General features: G+C 45.1%; 1 protein-coding gene across 2 annotated transcripts in view; it reads left to right on the top strand.

Moving 5' to 3' along the window:
• Window positions 1–18,589, top strand: part of GLG1 (golgi glycoprotein 1) — a 154,638-nt gene that overhangs the window by 121,000 nt on the left and 15,049 nt on the right. For both annotated transcript variants that reach the window (XM_033219002.1, XM_033219001.1), the window contains 9 exons: window positions 1,276–1,429; window positions 4,794–4,931; window positions 7,648–7,734; window positions 10,187–10,249; window positions 11,328–11,441; window positions 12,433–12,521; window positions 13,458–13,575; window positions 14,993–15,085; window positions 17,622–17,759. In XM_033219002.1, the coding sequence (XP_033074893.1) occupies window positions 1,276–1,429; window positions 4,794–4,931; window positions 7,648–7,734; window positions 10,187–10,249; window positions 11,328–11,441; window positions 12,433–12,521; window positions 13,458–13,575; window positions 14,993–15,085; window positions 17,622–17,759 (994 nt within the window). The remainder of the gene's footprint in view (window positions 1–1,275; window positions 1,430–4,793; window positions 4,932–7,647; window positions 7,735–10,186; window positions 10,250–11,327; window positions 11,442–12,432; window positions 12,522–13,457; window positions 13,576–14,992; window positions 15,086–17,621; window positions 17,760–18,589) is intronic.

Below are 18,589 nucleotides of genomic sequence, written 5' to 3'. Positions count from 1 at the left end.
TCACTGCAACCTCCCACTCCCTGGTTCAAGCAATTCTTCTGCCTCAGCTTCCTGAGTAGCTGGGATTACAGGTGTGTGCCACCATGCCCAGCTAATTTTTGTATTTTTAGTAGAGATGGGGTTTCACCTTGCTGGCCAGGATGGTCTTGATCTCCTGACCTTGTGATCCGCCTGTCTCAGCCTCCCAAAGTGCTGGGATTACAGGCGTGAGCCACCGTGCCCAGCCCTAAATATTAGTTAATAGTCGCTCATTAAATATTAGCTTTTTTCTCCCATTAACTAGCCCTCTACCAAAGTTGACAATATAATATGGACAGAATTAAGCATGCCCTGGTCTGATTTGGGGAAGCAGGCTCATTGTCTAATCTACTGTCTCCAGATTCAGAGTTAAATGTCAAGGCTCATAAATTGATAAGCACGCTCAAGTAACCAAAAAGATTACTTCCTGTACAAGGAGGTACCTTGCACAGGAAGAAGAGAGAAAACTGAATAGGAGACTATCTTACCATTTCCTGATCTTACTGAATCTAATATATTACATAGGATTGAACTTCATTCCTACTTAGAAAAAGGTGTTTAGTAAAAAGTATTAAGTAAAAAGTTGTGAATTGCCTGGTATTGGCTACAACTCTAGTTTTCTGTTTTCAAGCAGGGCATGTGAGTGCTGAGTCTGTTATTAAAATGTTAGGTATCTAACAAAGCCAAGATATCTTTGAGGGATAATCTAAATCTTCTGTAGAAGGTTAACAGACTTGTATAGAAAGTTATCCTCCTGCCTAAGCCTCCCACAGTACTGACTACTGTGTGTTCATTAAGAACAGAATTCATGGCCGGGTGCAGTGGCTTATGCCTGTAATCCCAGCACTTTGAGAGGCCAAGGCAGGCTGATTGCTTGAACTCAAGAGTTTGAGACCTGCCAGGACAACATGGCGAGACTGTCTCTACCAAAAATGTCAAAAAAGAGCCTGGTGTGTGCCTGTTGCCCTAGCTACTTGGGAGGCTGAGGTGGGAGGATTGCTTTCAAGCCCCGGGGGCAGAGGTTCCAGTGAGCCAAGATAGCGCCACTGCACTCCAGCCTGAGTGACAGATTGAGAGATGCTGTGTCAAAAAAAAAAAAAAAAAATTCAAGAATATACTTTTACATATCTTCTGTCTCCACGCCCCGGAAGTGATTATCAATGAGTATACAAGGAAGCACCTTGTAAAAACCCTTAGCCTGCATTAGAAGGAAATGTCTGTTAATTAGTGGTTGTCTTTTAACTCTTAACCTTATAGGCTGGACCCTGTCCTATACCGCAAGTGCCAGGGAGATGCTTCTCGTCTTTGCCACACCCACGGTTGGAATGAGACCAGTGAATTTATGCCTCAGGGAGCTGTGTTCTCTTGTTTATACAGACACGCCTACCGCACTGAGGAACAGGGAAGGAGGGTATGCAGTGAATATCGACTTCATTTCTTCTTATTGTCATTTGGTTTTTAAATTGTTTGCTATATATTCTTCAGATTTTAGTCATCTTAGGAAAGCTTGTGGGGAGAGGATTGCTGCATTTCTAGAAACTTCTTCATTCCATGAGTGCACTTGGAGTTGCCCTACCAGTTTCTATTATCTGATTTTATGTTTTAAACAAAGTGGGTGGGGGAAGATTTCCAGATTTTTTTTTTAATTCCCAAAATCGGAATCACAAATGGACAATTAAATTCTGCTGTCCTAACTTTATTTAGGTTTAAGGATCCGTTAGAAGCTTTTAGTCAGGCTACAAATGGCTTTTAGGCTTCTCCTCTTGGCAGCTGAACACATTCGCATTGTCTGCCCATGGACTGGTTGGAGCAGAAACCTCCATACCTCAGTCTCTTGGTATTTGCCCCAACTGCTGCCTTTTGTTGGGATGTTTATGTGTGCTTGGCTCTCAGCAGCATCGGCTGCTTCCCGGGGTGCACTGACGTGCACTTGTTCTCCACGATGGCTTTCTCTACCTTCTGAGATGCTCCATTATCAGTCCTGCCTTTGTTCCAGAGAGTTGAGATGGTATCACTTCTCATCCATCCTTAGAAATACCCTTCTGAGGCCGGGCGCGGTGGCTCAAGCCTGTAATCCCACCACTTTGGGAGGCCGAGTCGGGCGGATCACAAGGTCTGGAGATCGAGACCATCCTGGCTAATGCGGTGAAACCCCGTCTCTACTAAAGAATACAAAAAACTAGCCGGGCAACGAGGCCGGCGCCTGTAGTCCCAGCTACTTGGGAGGCGGAGGCAGGAGAATGGCGTGAACCTGGGAGGCGGAGCTTGCAGTGAGCTGAGATCCGGCCACCACACTCCAGCCCGGGCGACAGAGCCAGACTCCGTCTCACACCAACAAAGAAAAAAAAAAAAAAAAAAAACTCAAGGCCGGGCGCGGTGGCTCAAGCCTGTAATCCCAGCACTTGGGAGGCCGAGACTGGCGGATCACGAGGTCAGGAGATCGAGACCATCCTGGCTAGCATGGTGAAACCCCGTCTCTACTAAAAATACAAAAAAAAAACTAGCCGGGCGAGGTGGCGGGCGCCTGTAGTCCCAGCTACTTGGGAGGCTGAGGCAGGAGAATGGCGTGAACCCGGGAGGCGGAGCTTGCAGTGAGCCGAGATTGCGCCACTGCACTCCAGCCTGGGCGACAGAGCGAGACTCCGCCTCAAAAAAAAAAGAAATACCCTTCTGAGCTTAATATACAAGCCTGGCATCCAGAATGAGGGGACTCAGAAGGAGATGGCATAGTTGCTGTACCCTAACCCAGTGTTTATACTGCTGTGTAAGAAAACGTGGGAATTTGTTGTTATTTTTTTTTTCCATATAATGAGCCTCTCATTAATATGGGGGCTCCCAAATCCTGGCATCTTTCTAGTCAGTATAGTGAGGGGGTAGGAGGTTTCTTCTCTTTTAAATAAGAAAGAGTTGGAGTCTGGGTGCTAGTTTTCTTTTCTTTTTTCTTTTTAATTGAAGTGAAATTCACATAACATAAAATTAATCTTTTTTTTTTTTTTTTTGAGACAAAGTCTCACTCTGTCAGCCAGGCTGGAGTGCAGTGGAGCAATCTTGGCTCACTGTAACCTCTTCCTCCTGGGTTCGAGCGAGTTTCCTGCCTCAGCCTCCCGAGTAGCTGGGATTACAGGTGCCTGCCATAACGTCTGGCTAATTTTTTTTTTTTTTTTTTTTTTGTATTAATAGAGATGGGGTTTCACCATGTTGGCCAGGTTGGTCTTGAACTCCTGACCTCAGGTGATCCACCCACCTGGCCTCCCAGAGGGCTTGGATTACAGGCATGAGCCACCGCGCTCGGCCAAATTAACCTTTTTTTTTTTTTTTTTTTTTTTTTTTGAAATGGAGTTTTGCTCTTGTTGGACCAGGCTGGAGTGCAGTGGCGCTATCTTGGCTCACCACAATCTCCGCCTCCCGGGTTCAACATTTACGGTGTTTTGTGGTCATCATGTCTATCTAGTTTCAAAACACTCCGTGACTCCAAAAGGAAACCCTGTGTTCATTAAACAGTTACTTTCCATCCCTCCTGCCCCAGGTATGCTGGCTTTTTTTTCTTTTTTGCAAGAGAGACTAAGTGTACCTGTCACTAACAGCTTTGTCATGGCCCTTGGAAAAATATTAGTTTTCACCTGCTTTACCCTCTGCTAATTCTGCGTAGCTCATCCGGAAGAGTCTAGTCCTGTCTCATCGTAACTGTTGTATCTACATTTTCCTGCTTTTTCTGATATAGGTCATTTTGAACTCCTTTTTCCTGAATCAAGTATATATGCTGTCTTGAATTGGATCTGACCTTCTACTTGGCATTCATAGACTGACAAATTAGTTTTGCTAAACAAAACAGCAAACACAAAACTTTCCAACTAACCTAGTCTGAATGAAGCCAGTTCACTTGTATCAGGATACTCTCATAAAGGAATGTTGTTTTATATATTATATTAGAAACTGCTGAATATGGCCGGGCGCGGTGGCTCAAGCCTGTAATCCCAGCACTTTGGGAGGCCGAGACGGGCGGATCACGAGGTCAGGAGATCGAGACCATCCTGGCTAACACGGTGAAACCCCATCTCTACTAAAAATACAAAAACTAGCTGGGCGAGGTGGCGGGTGCCTGTAGTCCCAGCTACTCGGGAGGCTGAGGCAGGAGAATGGCGTAAATCCGGGAGGCGGAGCTTGCAGTGAGCTGAGATCCGGCCACTGCACTCCAGTCCGGGCGACAGAGCGAGACTTCGCCTCAAAAAAAAAAAAAGAAAAGAAACTGCTGAATATGTATAATTGCATTCCTAAAGACAGGGGCTTTTTGAAGCCTCCTGCACATTTTATTTATTTTTTTAATTTGTTTTTTTGAGACAGAGTTTCACTTTTGTTGCCCAAGCTGGAGTGCAGTGGTGCAATCTCGGCTCACCACAACCTCCACCTCCCGGGTTCAAGCGATTCTTCTGCCTCAGCCTCCCGAGTAGCTAGGATTACAGGCATGTGCCACTATGCCTGGCTGATTTCATATTTTTAGTAGAGACGGAGTTTCTCCATGTTGGTCAGGCTGGTCTCAAACTCCCGACCTCAGGTGATCCACCCGCCTCAGCCTCCCAAAGTGCTGGGATTACAGGTGTGAGCCACCGCACCTGGCCACAACATTTAATTTTTATTCTGGAAGATATTTGAGGTATAAAATGTGGAAGATAAAATTCAGGGTTATTTGTTAGTTTTCTCATAACTGGTTTATCTCATATCTTTGTGTTTTTGTTTTGTTAACCTTTCAAGTATTTAGCTCATTTTTTGTCATGCAGCTCTCACGGGAGTGCCGAGCTGAAGTCCAAAGGATCCTACACCAGCGTGCCATGGACGTCAAGCTGGATCCTGCCCTCCAGGATAAGTGCCTGATTGATCTGGGAAAATGGTGCAGTGAGAAAACAGAGACTGGACAGGTAGGTGACTTCGCTTTCTGTTTATCTTACAATAATGATGATGTTAATTTTTAACTTTTTATGCAGAGTACAAACACCATAAAATCCATCTCTCTTACAGACATGATTTGTTGTATTATTCAATATTTTCTCTGGAAGACATTCTCAGGAAAATTTTCTCTCTGGTCTTTGTATCAGGAATAGTTGGCAGCGAGTTTGTCTTTGCATTATGGTTATTGTATTTTGTAATTGATTATTTTTCCTCTTCCTATTGCTTCTTAAAACTTCTAGAGCCAAAGGTATGGCCTGCCTCTTCCAGGTATATAAGATTTCATGGTAGGCATTTTTGTAGTAAGCTTACTGTTGGCTCCATTTCACATCCTCTTAACGTAGTTTTGTTGTTTCTCATCTTTATTCATTTTACTCACTTTTAATTCATTTTCTCCATTAAGTCCTTTTGAGATAAGCAGGGTGTAAATCTGTGCATATGTGAGTGCTGGTCTGCGTGAATAGTGAGCATGCCCTAGAACAGTCCCACAAAACATTTAGAAATGGAATTTTTTGTCACCTGGTTGACTAATTGAAGCTCAGAGAAGTTAAGTGTATATATTTCCTTAACCTAAAATTCAGTTCATTATATAGCCTCTCCATCTAGGAAGGAGAGGGAAGGAGCAGCTCCCAAGAATTCCCTGCGTGCTGTGACTGGCTCCTTAGGACTGTGTCCCAGTTTAAAGGAAAGAAGGAAAGATGCATGACTGCAGGTTATATGGGAAGCTAGCTGTCTTCCATCTGAATGCAGGATACTCGGCAGTAGGAATAGCTGCGTGTTTAAAGCCACATAAATACTCAAGGAGTGAACTCAGGTTTCCGGGTTCCATTTGTACCACTATAAAACCCCCTCTGGAAGTACAGTATGAAAAAGTCACACATACAGGAATTGGACATTTTAAAGGAGAAACATGGTTGCCTACTCACATCTGTTGAGCATAGGACTATCATGTTCGGCAGTCTGTTTCCTGAGCCTGCTACAATTCTGTTGGGTATATTGTTAGAAAATGCTTATAGTTGTCCAATGAAACAAGGGATATGGTGATTTGGAATCCCAGCAAATAGTTTCCTTTAGAACCCCCAGTAAAGTAAACTTTAGAAAGCTGCACTACATTGGCAGCCCATCATGGAGAAGCTAAACTTAAGAATTCTTTTTTTTTTTTGAGACAGAGTTCTCGGCTCACTGCAACCTCTGCCTCCCAGGTTCAAGCAATTCTTGGGCCCCAGACTCCTGAGTAGCTGGGATTACAGGCACCTGCCACCACACCCACCTGATTTTTTGTATTTTAGTAGAGACAGGGTTTCACCATGTTGCCCAGGCTGGTCTCGAACTCCTGAGCTCAGGCAATCCACCCGTCTCGGCCTCCCAAAGTGCTGGGATTACAGGTGTGAGCCACTGCAACCAGCCAGGATTCTATTAATAGGATCTTTCTTTTAGCCATTTATTTTACTCCCAGAAGTTTGGTGTGTTTTCCTTTAGCTTTTCTTTTTCTTCTTCTTCCATTCTGGCTGTTATGTAGTTCCTTCAACTCTTCTCTTCCCCTTACATTCTAATTCTGAAACAGAGAGATTCTTGCATAATAGTAAGTTAAACTTGATCCTTTAAACAGCGCACTTTACTGAGAAATAGCTGTTGATACACTTTGTGAAAGTGAGCTGATATTATACTTGAAACCTCTAAACCTGTAAACCTCTAGAAGGCATAGTAATAGATGAATGCTACAGATAGCTCCAGCTTGGTTTCTAAAGCCCAGACAAGATAGCTTTTAGCTACCCAAACCCCAGTGTGTTCACTTGTTTTTCTTCAGAGGACCCTTTTGACGTATACTGGAGTTAGAATCCCAGATCTGACTTGCAGGAGCTATCAGTTCTATCCTGTGTTCCAGACCCCTGGTCCCCAGTTACTTTGCCAATAAAGAGTCTTAAAATAATCTGTGCTGTTCACTGTGAATTTGTCTGATGATCATTATTAAAGTGCATATTTAAAATGCGAGGTGACAAATTATCAAAGCACAGATTAAAAATGGAATCAAGGCCTGATAAGGTTTTTAGACTTTGAGGACAATTGAAGATTGATTCTCCTTGCACTTGTAGATTTGGCCTTCTGAGGGATTTGCACGGCTCTTTTTTTGTTTTGTTTTGTTTTTTGAGACAGAGTTTCAGTCTTGCTGCCCAGGCTGGAGTGCAGTGACACGATCTTGGCTTACTGCAGCCTCCGCCTCTTGGGTTCAAGCAATTCTCCTGCCTTAGTCTCCTGAGTAGCTGGGATTACAGGCGCTTGCCACCACACCCGGCTAATTTTTGTATTTTTAGTAGGGAAGGGGTTTCACCATGTTGGCCAGGCTTGTCTCGAACTCCTGACCCCAAGTGATCCACCCACCTCAGCCTCCCAAAGTGCTGGGATCACAGGCATGAGCCACCGTGCCCAGCCTTTGCATGGCTCTTGTATCCACTTGGCCCTCATAACCAACCTGTACTTGATGGTACATAATTACCATCAAGTAATTACCTTTTCAACAATCTTAGTCTGGGGAATTAAGCAAAACTTTTGTGTCCTGTTCAGTGAGGTAGTTTTAAAAAGAAGAGAAAGGAGGACCACTGAAAAGGGAAGTGTCATGACACTGATATCCCCTTCCCTTGTTCGTGTGTGTGACTGATAAATGCCAGTGGCTTGCCTTTATATTTGCAGGAGCTGGAGTGCCTCCAGGACCATCTGGATGACTTGGTGGTGGAGTGTAGAGATGTAGTTGGCAACCTCACTGAGTTAGAGTCAGAGGTAAGTGGTATGCAGCTTACTCATTAGAGGAGAGTGGCTGTCAGCATCCTGGCCTTTTTCATTTGGTTCTTCTGTTTCTAGACTCCTGAGAGTGCAGATTCTCTGTCAATCAAAAGAAACCTGATTAGATTCTCCATATTAGCTTTATAAAGAAGTATATTGTGTTGCTTTGTGAGCCGGTTCCCTCGTTTCTCTAGAACAACACTCTCTATAGCCCTTTGGTTTTCTTCATGAATTAGATTTATCATAGTCATTAGATGTGCCTCTCTTTCCCCCTTAAGATAGCAGCTGTGTGGTGGTGGCTCACGCCTGTAATCCCAGCAGTTTGGGAGGCCGAGGCAGGCAGATCACAAGGTCAAGAGATTGAGATCATCCTGACCAACATGGTGAAACCCCATCTCTACTAAAAATACAAAATTTAGCTGGGCATGGTGGCACACACCTGTAGTGCCAAGTATTTGGGAGGCTGAGGCAGGAGAATCATTTGAACCCGGGAGGTGGAGGTTGCAGTGAGCCAAGATTGCTCACTGCACTCCAGCCTGGGCAACAGAGGGGAAAACTCTGTCTCAAAAAAAAAAAAAATAGCAGCTGTACTTCACATCATAGTCACATTCAAGAGCAATCTACACATTCCCCTTCTCTCGTCCCTTGCTCTTTTAGTTAGGTCATTTGGTAATGTTTGTGTGTTTCAGAACATAAAAGCTGGGAACTCCCAGCTAAGCATGGAAGATTGAATACATATGTTTATCCCTGTTCCATCCTGAAACCCACTAAAATATTTTTAAAATGGGATTAGAGGCCAGGCGCAGTGACTCACACCTGTAATCCCAGCACTTTGGGAGGCTGAGGCGGGCGGATCACGAGGTCAGAAGATCAAGACCATCCTGGCTAACAGGGTGAAACCCTGTCTCTACTAAAAATACAAAAAAATTAGCCAGGCGTGGTAGTGGGCACCTGTAGTCCCAGCTACTCGGGAGGCTGAGGCAGGCGAATGGCGTGAACACGGGAGGTGGAGCTTGCAGTGAGCCGAGATCACACCACTGCACTCCAGCCTGGGTGACAGAGCAAGACTCCATCTCAAAAAAAAAAAAAAAGATCAAGACCATCCTGGCCAACATGGTAAAACCCTGTCTCTACTAAAAATACAAAAATTATCTGGGCGTGGTGGCAGGCGCCTGTAGTGCCAGGTACTTGGGAGGCTGAGGCAGGAGAATCACTTGAACCCGGGAGGGGGAGCGTGCAGTGAGCTGAGATTGTGACATTGCACTCCCGCCTGGGCCACAGAGCCAGACTCCGTCTCTACAAAAAAAAAAAAAAAAAAAAAAGGGATTAGGAACCCTCATAAAGCACTGGGATGTTATTTAGAAATACAGAGGAGGGCAGCTAAAAATGTTAAAGTTATTTTGTGGGGCCAGAAATCAGAGAAGTGGGGAACTATCATTTTGTCTTAAACCTTTTAGTACTCTATTTGAATTGTCAAAATTGGCATTACATAAAATTACATTTTTCAACCAGTTCTTTTTTGCTTTCTAGTTTTCAGAAGTTCATTGCCTTCTCTCATTTTGTCATCTCCTCTCACATTCTTATTGTCATCAGGGACTTATGAGAGCAGTCTGAGTGTATAGCTCTTTTTTTTTTTTTTTTTTTTTTTGAGACGGAGTCTCGCTCTGTCGCCCGGGCTGGAGTGCAGTGGCCGGATCTCAGCTCACTGCAAGCTCCGCCTCCCAAGTTCACGCCATTCTCCTGCCTCAGCCTCCCCGGGTAGCTGGGACTACAGGCGCCGCCACCTCGCCCGGCTAGTTTTTTGTAGTTTTTAGTAGAGACGGGGTTTCACCGTGTTAGCCAGGATGGTCTCGATCTCCTGACCTCGTGATCTGCCCATCTCGGCCTCCCAAAGTGCTGGGATTACAGGCTTGAGCCACCGCTCCCGGCCCTGAGTGTATAGCTCTTGAAAGGAAGGTGTTTTTTCAGGAGCTAGTGTTGCACGGGTTTCTCTGTTTAAAGGCATTATTAGTATGTGTTCCCCAGAAACAGTGGTTTGGCATCTGCTTTGAGGGCAGTGCTCTGGCTTATGAGCTTATAAACTGAAGATGGATATCAGTTACCCCTGTTTTCATTTTGAACTGCTTAGCATTTTGGGAAAATCTCCAAAGGCTTTGCATACTCTAATGTTATTGCCACATGGGTTTTTACCTCACTTTTCTTAATTCTGTCTTCTCATTTGTTCAGGCCGAAAGGGAATATGCCTCTAAAAATTTGCCTTTCAAAGTATAACAGAGGAGGAGTTCTATATTTATTCTGGGGCTATCTACTTCAAATACTAGAATCGTTTCCAAAAGTATATATTAGATTATTTGCCCATCAGATATTACTGATTCAGAAAGAGAAACTGCTCCTCCTCCACCCCAGGTCTTTCTAAAGCAGAAGCATTAATATATTTAATCTTCTACAGGATATTCAAATAGAAGCTTTGCTGATGAGAGCCTGTGAGCCCATAATTCAGAACTTTTGCCACGTAAGTGATGTCTGGAGGGGCAAGGGTTAAAAACAGAAACAAATTCACAGGGACTCTGCCCTGAGTATCTCGGACTCATCTCTGTCTTCAGCATGTATTACTCTTGAGTGTTAGCCAGCTTTGACAAGTTACAATTGAAAATATAAACAGGCCAGGTGTGGTAGCCAATACCTGTAATCCCAGCACTTTGAAGCCAAGGAGGGCAGATCACTTGAGCCTGGGATTTCAAGACCGGCCTGGGCAACTTGGCAAAATTCTGTCTCTACAAAAAATAGAAAAAATTAACTGGGCGTGGTGGTGCACACCTGTAGTTCCAGTTACCCAGGGAGCAGAGGTAGGAGGATCACTTGAGCTCAGGAGGTCAAGGCTAAAGTGAGCTGTGATTGTGCCACTGCACTCCAGTCTGGGCAACAGAGTGAGACCCTGTCTGAAAGAAAAAAAGAAAAAGTAAACAAGATCAAGAGAGAGGTGCCACCATCCTGGAACCTGTGTTTGATTAACTTTTGTGGGTAAAAGTAGGTTTGTGGCTAGCAGCAGTTACTGAGTTGCCCTTTTTAAGAAGAGATGGAACACAGAAGCCCTCATTAGTGTGGCAGAGTTGATTCCAGTACATCAGCCTAAGAATTGTTAGCATCAGCCCAGGAATTGTGAGCAGTAATAGTGGCTCCTCCTTCCAGCTGTCTCCTAGTACCTCAATATTGAGTGAATTCTGATTATTTCATATTTATTTACTGAATACTTGAATTGTGGGAGTGAAACATACCCAGGAACCTTTAGGATCTGACAGTTGGGAGGCTATGTTAGGTATTATCCCAAAAGCCAGCTGCTTTTGGGAAAGTGGAAAAAAAGCGTATATTCTTGTCTGATTCGGAACACAGTGCTGTGTCAGTTTTATGCCACTGAATGTATACTGTTGTGATTCCTCACACTTATTTTGATTACGATTTATGGTGTGTCATTTTTTTGTGAGGGCTTCTAGAATCAACCCTGCTTGCATTTATTTCAGACTGGGCTACAAGTTTTGTTCATTAATTGTTACCAATGAAGTATAAATGCATGTCTTTCCTGTCTTTCCCAGGATGTGGCAGATAACCAGATAGACTCTGGGGACCTAATGGAGTGTCTGATACAGAACAAACACCAGAAGGACATGAATGAGAAGTGTGCCATCGGAGTCACCCACTTCCAGCTGGTCAGTGACACCTGGCTGCCGATTTCCCATCATAGCTGCCTGGATGGTGACTGAATCCCTTCCTTTTTTGGAACATCAGAGCACCTCTGATAAAAATTTTTCTGTTAAAAATTGTTTTCCAGCCAGGCATGGTGGCTCATGCCTGTAATCCCAGCACTTTGGGAGGCTGAGGTGGGTGGATCACTGAGGCCAGGAATTCGAGACCAATCTGGGCAACATGGTGAAACTCCATCTCTACTGAAAATACAAAATTAGCCAGGCATGGTGGCACGCACCTGTAATCCCAGCTGTTTGAAAGGCTGAGGCAGGAGAATTGCTTGAACCTGGGAGGCGGAGGTTGTAATGAGCTGAGATCACTGCAGTCCAACCTGGGCAACAGAGCAAGCTTCCATCCCAACAGTAACAACAAAAAAATCATTTTTTCCAGCCAGGCGTGGTTGGCTCGTGCCTGTAATTTCAGCACTTTGGGAGGCTGAGGCAGGCTGATCACCTGAGGTCAGGAACTCGAGACCAGCCTGGCCAACATGGTGAAACCTTGTCTCTACAAAAAATACAAAATTAGCCGGGCATGATGGTGGGTGCCTGTAATCCCAGTTACTCAGGAGGCTGAGGCAGGAGAATCGCTTGAACCCGGGAAGCAGAGGTTGCAGTGAGCTGAGATCGCATGACTACACTCCACCCTGGATGACAAGAGAGAGGCTCTGTTTCAAAAAAAAAAAAAAAAATTTTTTTTTTTTTTCCAAATGTACGTCCTATTTTTATTTAGGATAGATGGAAGGAAGGAGGGAGGGAGGGAGGGAGGAGGGAGGCAGGCCCGCCGGCAGGCTGGCCTGTTGTTGGGGGAGTACTGGAGAGATGAGCAGGTCGTGATGTCTCAGGTGTGGGGCAAGCCATGCAGGGTCTTGTGAGAGCTGTATGAAAAAGTGCCCCCTGCCACTACTGACCACAAGTTGCCACCAAACTTCTGACTTTCTTTCTCTTCATCTTTCAGGTGCAGATGAAGGATTTTCGGTTTTCTTACAAGTTTAAAATGGCCTGCAAGGAGGACGTGTTGAAGCTTTGCCCAAACATAAAAAAGAAGTATGTAGCTTGTAGTTGTTTCATTCCACCTTCCCGAAGTCCCTCGTAGCTCCAGGATGAGTATGCGAGATGTCAGGCAGCCCTGCTGCTGCCTGCTGGGGTCAGCCCTGGAGGCCTCCTGCATCTCTCCTTTGATAGCATGACAGACACTCGGACTGTCTGCACAGAGCATCTGGCGATGGTAGTTCTCACCTGGAGGTCCCATTGGCTAAAGGAGCATTTTTAATTTTTAATTTTTCCAGTTAAGCCATCTAACTGATGAAGTAGGGCTGGATTGTGTACTTAGAGAAGCAGGGTGCAGTGTGAGTGAAAGAGGCGAACTGACTTCTTCCCTGCATCATCCCGTTATGTCATCTCGTCTAAGGTGGAGCAGTTTTTGTATTGGGTTAGATATTTAGTGAAAAAATAGAATCTTTATTCATTTAAGAATTAAGTCTTAATGAGGAAACTGATAAGCTTTTTCAGCGTGGTTGCCCAAATTCTTCCATGTTGCTCTTTGAAAGGGACATTTCTAGAACACTTGCCCTCATATAAACTAAATTCCCAGTTTGCTCAGGTTTCTCTACCTTTCAGGAGTGAGTTTCACAGTAGATCAAAGGTACAGTCCTAGAGTTAAGATCAGCATTCATCTGTGGTCACATATTTTTAACACACATGTTGAACTGTCCTTGCACACATGTGCCCTGTCTGGCTTCCCCTTCCGTCAGGAATGTAGTCAGTCTTCACGCTGCTGCCTGCCTTTCATGACACCCCAAGTCAAAATGCAGCTTTTAGCACCCTGGAAAAAAAAAAACCGTAAGCCTTACAGGAAAGACATTCCCCAGAAGGACATCTTGAATTTTTAATGGTATGACCACCACCCCCCGCAGCCTGGCTCTCAGGCCATCTGCCCTCGTGAGGCTCCAGCCAGCTTCAAGCTTCTCTTTTCACCTGCAGGGTGGACGTGGTGATCTGCCTGAGCACGACCGTGCGCAACGACACTCTGCAGGAAGCCAAGGAGCACAGGGTGTCCCTGAAGTGCCGCAGGCAGCTCCGCGTGGAGGAGCTGGAGATGGTAATGCGTCCCAGCCTCTGCTCCCAGAAACCACAGTGGGTCAGGTCTTGGAAAGCTGGGGAGAGGCTAGGGCAAAGGGGAGGCATTTTATCCACTACTGTGATGGTTAAGACTTGAATTCCTGTGCAAAAGTTTTACCATACGACCATTAGCTTCCTGTGTCATTCTTTTGATTTTGAATGATAAAACTTTTCTTCCCACATATAACTGGAAGTCCAGCTGTAAGACAGGCTGTAACTAAGCATGTGATCCAATAACTGGATCAGTAGTGTCCTCAGGGGCTGGGTGCGGTGGCTCATGCAGGTAATCCAAGCACTTTGGGAGGCCGAGGCAGGTGGATCGCTTGAGGTCAGCAGTTGAAAATCAGCCTGGCCAACGTGATGAACCCCTGCCTGTACTAAAAGAGACAGGGCAGCGAGGTGGCTCATGCCTGTAATCCCAGCACTTTGGGAGGCCAATGTCATCGAATCACTTGAGGTCAGGAGTTCAAGACCAGCCTGGCCAACATGACGAAACCCCATCTCTACTAAAAATACAAAACTTAGCTAGCTATGGTGGCACATACCTGTAATCCCAGCTACTTGGGAGACTGAGGCAGGAGAATCTCTTAAACCCGGGACATGGAGGTTGCAGTGAGCCAAGATGGTGCGACTGTACTCCAGCCTGGGTGACAGAGCGAGATTCTCAAAAAAAAAAAAAGAGAGACTTATTTCAAGCTGAAAGATTTGGTTCCCTAACTTTGAGCCTAGCTCTTTCATTAAAGTAATAATAAAAGTAGAACTCTGGCCGGGCGCGGTGGCTCAAGCCTGTAATCCCAGCACTTTGGGAGGCCGAGACGGGCGGATCACGAGGTCAGGAGATCGAGACCATCCTGGCTAATACGGTGAAACCCCGTCTCTACTAAAAATACAAAAACTAGCCGGGCGAGGTGGCGGGCGCCTGTAGTCCCAGCTACTTGGGAGGCTGAGGCAGGAGAATGGCGGAAACCCAGGAGGCGGAGCTTGCAGTGAGCTGAGATCTGGCCACTGCACTCCAGTCCGGGCGACAGAGCGAGACTTCGCCTCAAAAAAAAAAAAAAAAAAAAAAAAAAAAAAAAAAAAAAAAAAAAAGTAGAACTCAACATTTATTGATGGTTTTGACTTTCCAAAGTGATTTTCACATCTCAGCAGTCCTGTGAAGGACTGGATCAGGTGTTTCAGAGTAGACTTGGCATTCTATTTTGCAAAGAAGGTCCAAGGCCATGTAGCTAGTTGGTGACAGAATTGAAAGTAAAGCCTGATTCTCTTGCTGCAAGGCCACTTTGCTGTGTAGAAGCCAGAGTCACTAGACAAGATGCAATCAACAAATAAGTATATAGAACATTTGACATCTCCAGCCTAAATCAAACTCACCTTTCCATGCTGGCTCCCTCATGTAGACAGAGGACATCCGCCTGGAGCCAGACTTATATGAAGCCTGCAAGAGTGACATCAAAAACTACTGTTCCACTGTGCAGTATGGCAACGCTCAGGTAACTTTTTGCTTTTCTTTTTTAATTGTAAAAGTAATGTGAAGGTAACATTTAATCTTTTCTCAAAAGCTGGTGCCCATAAGAAAGTAACATTTTAGTCATTAATTTTTTGCTGTGAGACAGGACCCATCTCATCCCTTCCAACCTAATCATCCCTCCTTAAGCTACATCAGGCTGCATTTCCCTGAGTTCTTCACCTGCACTCCTCGCTAATTCATTTTCTTCCTTTCAGGTTACCTCATCCTTCCCTACCTTGTCTGCCTGGTAAACTCCTAATGATCCTTCAGATGCCTCCTCCTCTGTAGCATTCTCAATGCGCTGCACCTCCAAAATTAACTGTTTCTTCACTGTGTTCCCATTGCACAGCAGTTGTTTATTTTTTTTTTATTTTTTTTTTTTTGAGACGGAGTCTCGCTCTGTCGCCCAGGCTGGAGTACAGTGGCCGGATCTCAGCTCACTGCAAGCTCTGCCTCCTGGGTTCACGCCATTCTCCTGCCTCAGCCTCCCGAGTAGCTGGGACTACAGGCGCCCGCCACCTCGCCTGGCCAGTTTTTCTGTATTTTTTAGTAGAGACGGGGTTTCACCCTGTTAGCCAGGATGGTCTCGATCTCCTGACCTCGTGATCCACCCGTCTCGGCCTCCCAAAGTGCTGGGATTACAGGCTTGAGCCACCGCGCCCGGCCTAGGATACTTTTTTTTTAAATACACAGAAACAGGACCCTATCCAGAATTGCCAGGAGTGAAGTACAAACAAGTGATTTTTAAAAAAATATTCTCCTGGCCGGGCGCAGTGACTCAAGCCTGTAATCCCAGCACTTTGGGAGGCCGAGACAGGCGGATCACAAGGTCAGGAGATCAAGACCATCCTGGCTAACATGGTGAAACCCCGTCTCTACTAAAAAATATAAAAAACTAGCCGGGCAAGGTGGCAGCCGCCTGTAATCCCAGCTACTTGGGAGGCTGAGGCAGGAGAATGGCGTAAAAAACCCGGGAGGCGGAGCTTGCAGTGAGCTGAGATCCGGCCACTGCACTCCAGCCTGGGCGACAGAGCGAGACTCCGTCTCAAAAAAAAAAAAAAAAATTCTCCTTACTACTCGGCTACCTCTTCTAGTTACGGGCATTGCCATGGGGCTTCATCCTTTGAGATAATTACTTCATCGTCCTCTTGTATCATACTGTTGCTGGTGCAAAGTCTGATGTCAGTCTAAGTCTCATTGCTTTGTGGTTAATCTATTTCTGATAGGTTTTAGAGTCTTCTCTTTATCTGTAATGGTCTGTAATTTCAGTGTGATGTGATTAGGTATGGTTTTTGTTTTGTGTGTGTTTCCGGTTGGCTCTTTCAGTCTCATAATCTATGTCTTCCTTCAGTTCTGGGACATTCTCAATCATTGCTCTTTCACATATTGCTTTCCCTTTCCTTCCTTCTGGAACTCCTGTTAGACGATTGGAGCATCTGAGTCCATCTTCCATGTCTCTTTAACTTTTTCTTTGGTACTTTTCATTTCTTTGTACTGCATTTTAGGTAATTCCTCAGTTCTCTTTCCCAACATATAATTTATTCTTCAGCTCTGTCCATTCTCCTCTAGAGAGACCACCAATCAGGTTTGGCTTTTCATTTCCTAGCTTTCTCATTGCTTCTTTTCATAACTACGTGTTCTTGATTCTTATTTACTCTTGCCTTCTGTGTTGTTCTGAGGATTTTTAATATATTTTAAAATTGTTTTGATTGCTCTGTTACCCCTTTCCATCAGTTTTTGACTACTTAGTTCATTTTCTTTATCATCTTTCTTATGATTTTAGTGTTCCTCAACTAGTTAGTGATTATTGGCCATGCCTTGAGGATTTCCCAGAAGTCTTATGGCTTCCTACTATAGCCCCAGCTGCTGCACCTTCCCATCTGCTTTCCTTCTTTTCATGATATTTAAAGGTTTAGGGAAGGGAAGATTTCAGGATATACTTAATTCACTGTCTTAAAATTCATCTCATGACATTTTATGCTTTTGTATTTTGAGTGATAGCTCATCTTTTTTTAATCATAGTTACTTGTTTACATAAGTTTGCCATGTGCAACTGTGATTTTATCAGGCTGAGAATTGGGTCTGATTCATATCTAGCATCCAGTAGTCTTTCTCAGGTGGTAAATAGTGGATTGAATTGAACCTCCTGGTTTGTGCCCACTGTCTAGTTGGAGCTGTTAGCTCTGGGAAAATGCAGAGAGCCTATTGTGTGCTCCAGAGGGAATCTGGACAAGGAGCAGCTCTGGAAGGCAGAAGAAACCAGAAATCCTGGGTGTGTTTCTTTTCCATTAGACTCCAGCACAGCCTGCTGGTCATCCTGAGTTTTTATATAGTTGGATATGCTGTCAGCTGTAAGGTTATAAATCCTTATCTTTGGTGAGGAAATCCTGATTCCTATTGCCTGGGAATGAGAAATGGATAGAGAAATGGGAGGCACACTGGAACTGAATACTTAATTAGAACACATGGATGAGCAGTCCCTGACATCTCTTAACTTGACTGTAACTCTTTTGGCATAGATTATTGAATGTCTGAAAGAAAACAAGAAGCAGCTAAGCACCCGCTGCCACCAGAAAGTATTTAAGCTGCAGGAGACAGAGATGATGGACCCAGAGCTAGACTACACCCTCATGAGGGTCTGCAAGCAGATGATAAAGGTGAGGGGCTGACACCAAAGGCCAGGCACGGGTGAACAGCAAAACAACAAAGCACATGGCAGCAACTTCCTCAGGCTCAGCTTTCTCAAAGCGTGGTCCCTAGATGAGTAGCAGCAGCACCCCCTGGGAGCCTGTGGGTTCCTGGGCCCCCCTCCAGATCTGCTGAATCAGAAACTCTGGGATTAGAGCACGAAGCCCGTCTTAACAGCCTCCCCAGGGGATTCTGATGCAGGCTCAAGTTTGGAAACCACAGAACTGGGATAACTGACCTTACTGTGACCTGAAGCACAAGTAAATGGATGTGCAATAAGTAAATGATTGGTTTTGAGGACAGTTCATGGTAGCTATACTGAGAAAGTCACCATCTAGTGTCCTGATCATCCATCTGCCACTTTCAGAAGATTTTTCTGTTCTACGGGTTGTTTTGCTTCTTTCTCTCCTCCAGCAGATGTTCCCTGCAGCAGGGCTGACCTAAGTACCTAGATGTCCGTTCCTTGATCTCGCCACACGTACACTAAACTCAAGGTTGGCCGGGCACGGTGGTTCACACCTGTAATCCCAGCACTTTCAGAGGCCGAGGCAGGAAGATCACCTGAGGTCAGGAGTTCGAGACCAGCCTGGCCAACATGGTGAAACCCCATCTCTACTAAAAATACAAAAATTAGCCGGGTGTGGTGGCTCATGCCTGTAGTCCCAGCTACTCAGGAGGCTGAGGCAGGAGAATCACTCGAACCCAGGAGGCGGAGGCTATAGTGAGCCAGATCACACCACTGCACTCCAGCCTGAGTGACAGAGCAAGACTCTGTCTCAAAAAAGAAGAAAATGTTTTT

This window comes from Trachypithecus francoisi, unplaced genomic scaffold, assembly GCF_009764315.1.
Source record: "Trachypithecus francoisi isolate TF-2019V2 unplaced genomic scaffold, Tfra_2.0 Lachesis_group10, whole genome shotgun sequence".
Lineage (NCBI taxonomy): Eukaryota > Metazoa > Chordata > Mammalia > Primates > Cercopithecidae > Trachypithecus > Trachypithecus francoisi.
The sequence above is the reverse complement of the archived record's forward strand: the minus strand, read 5'-3'. Positions and strand labels throughout refer to the sequence as shown.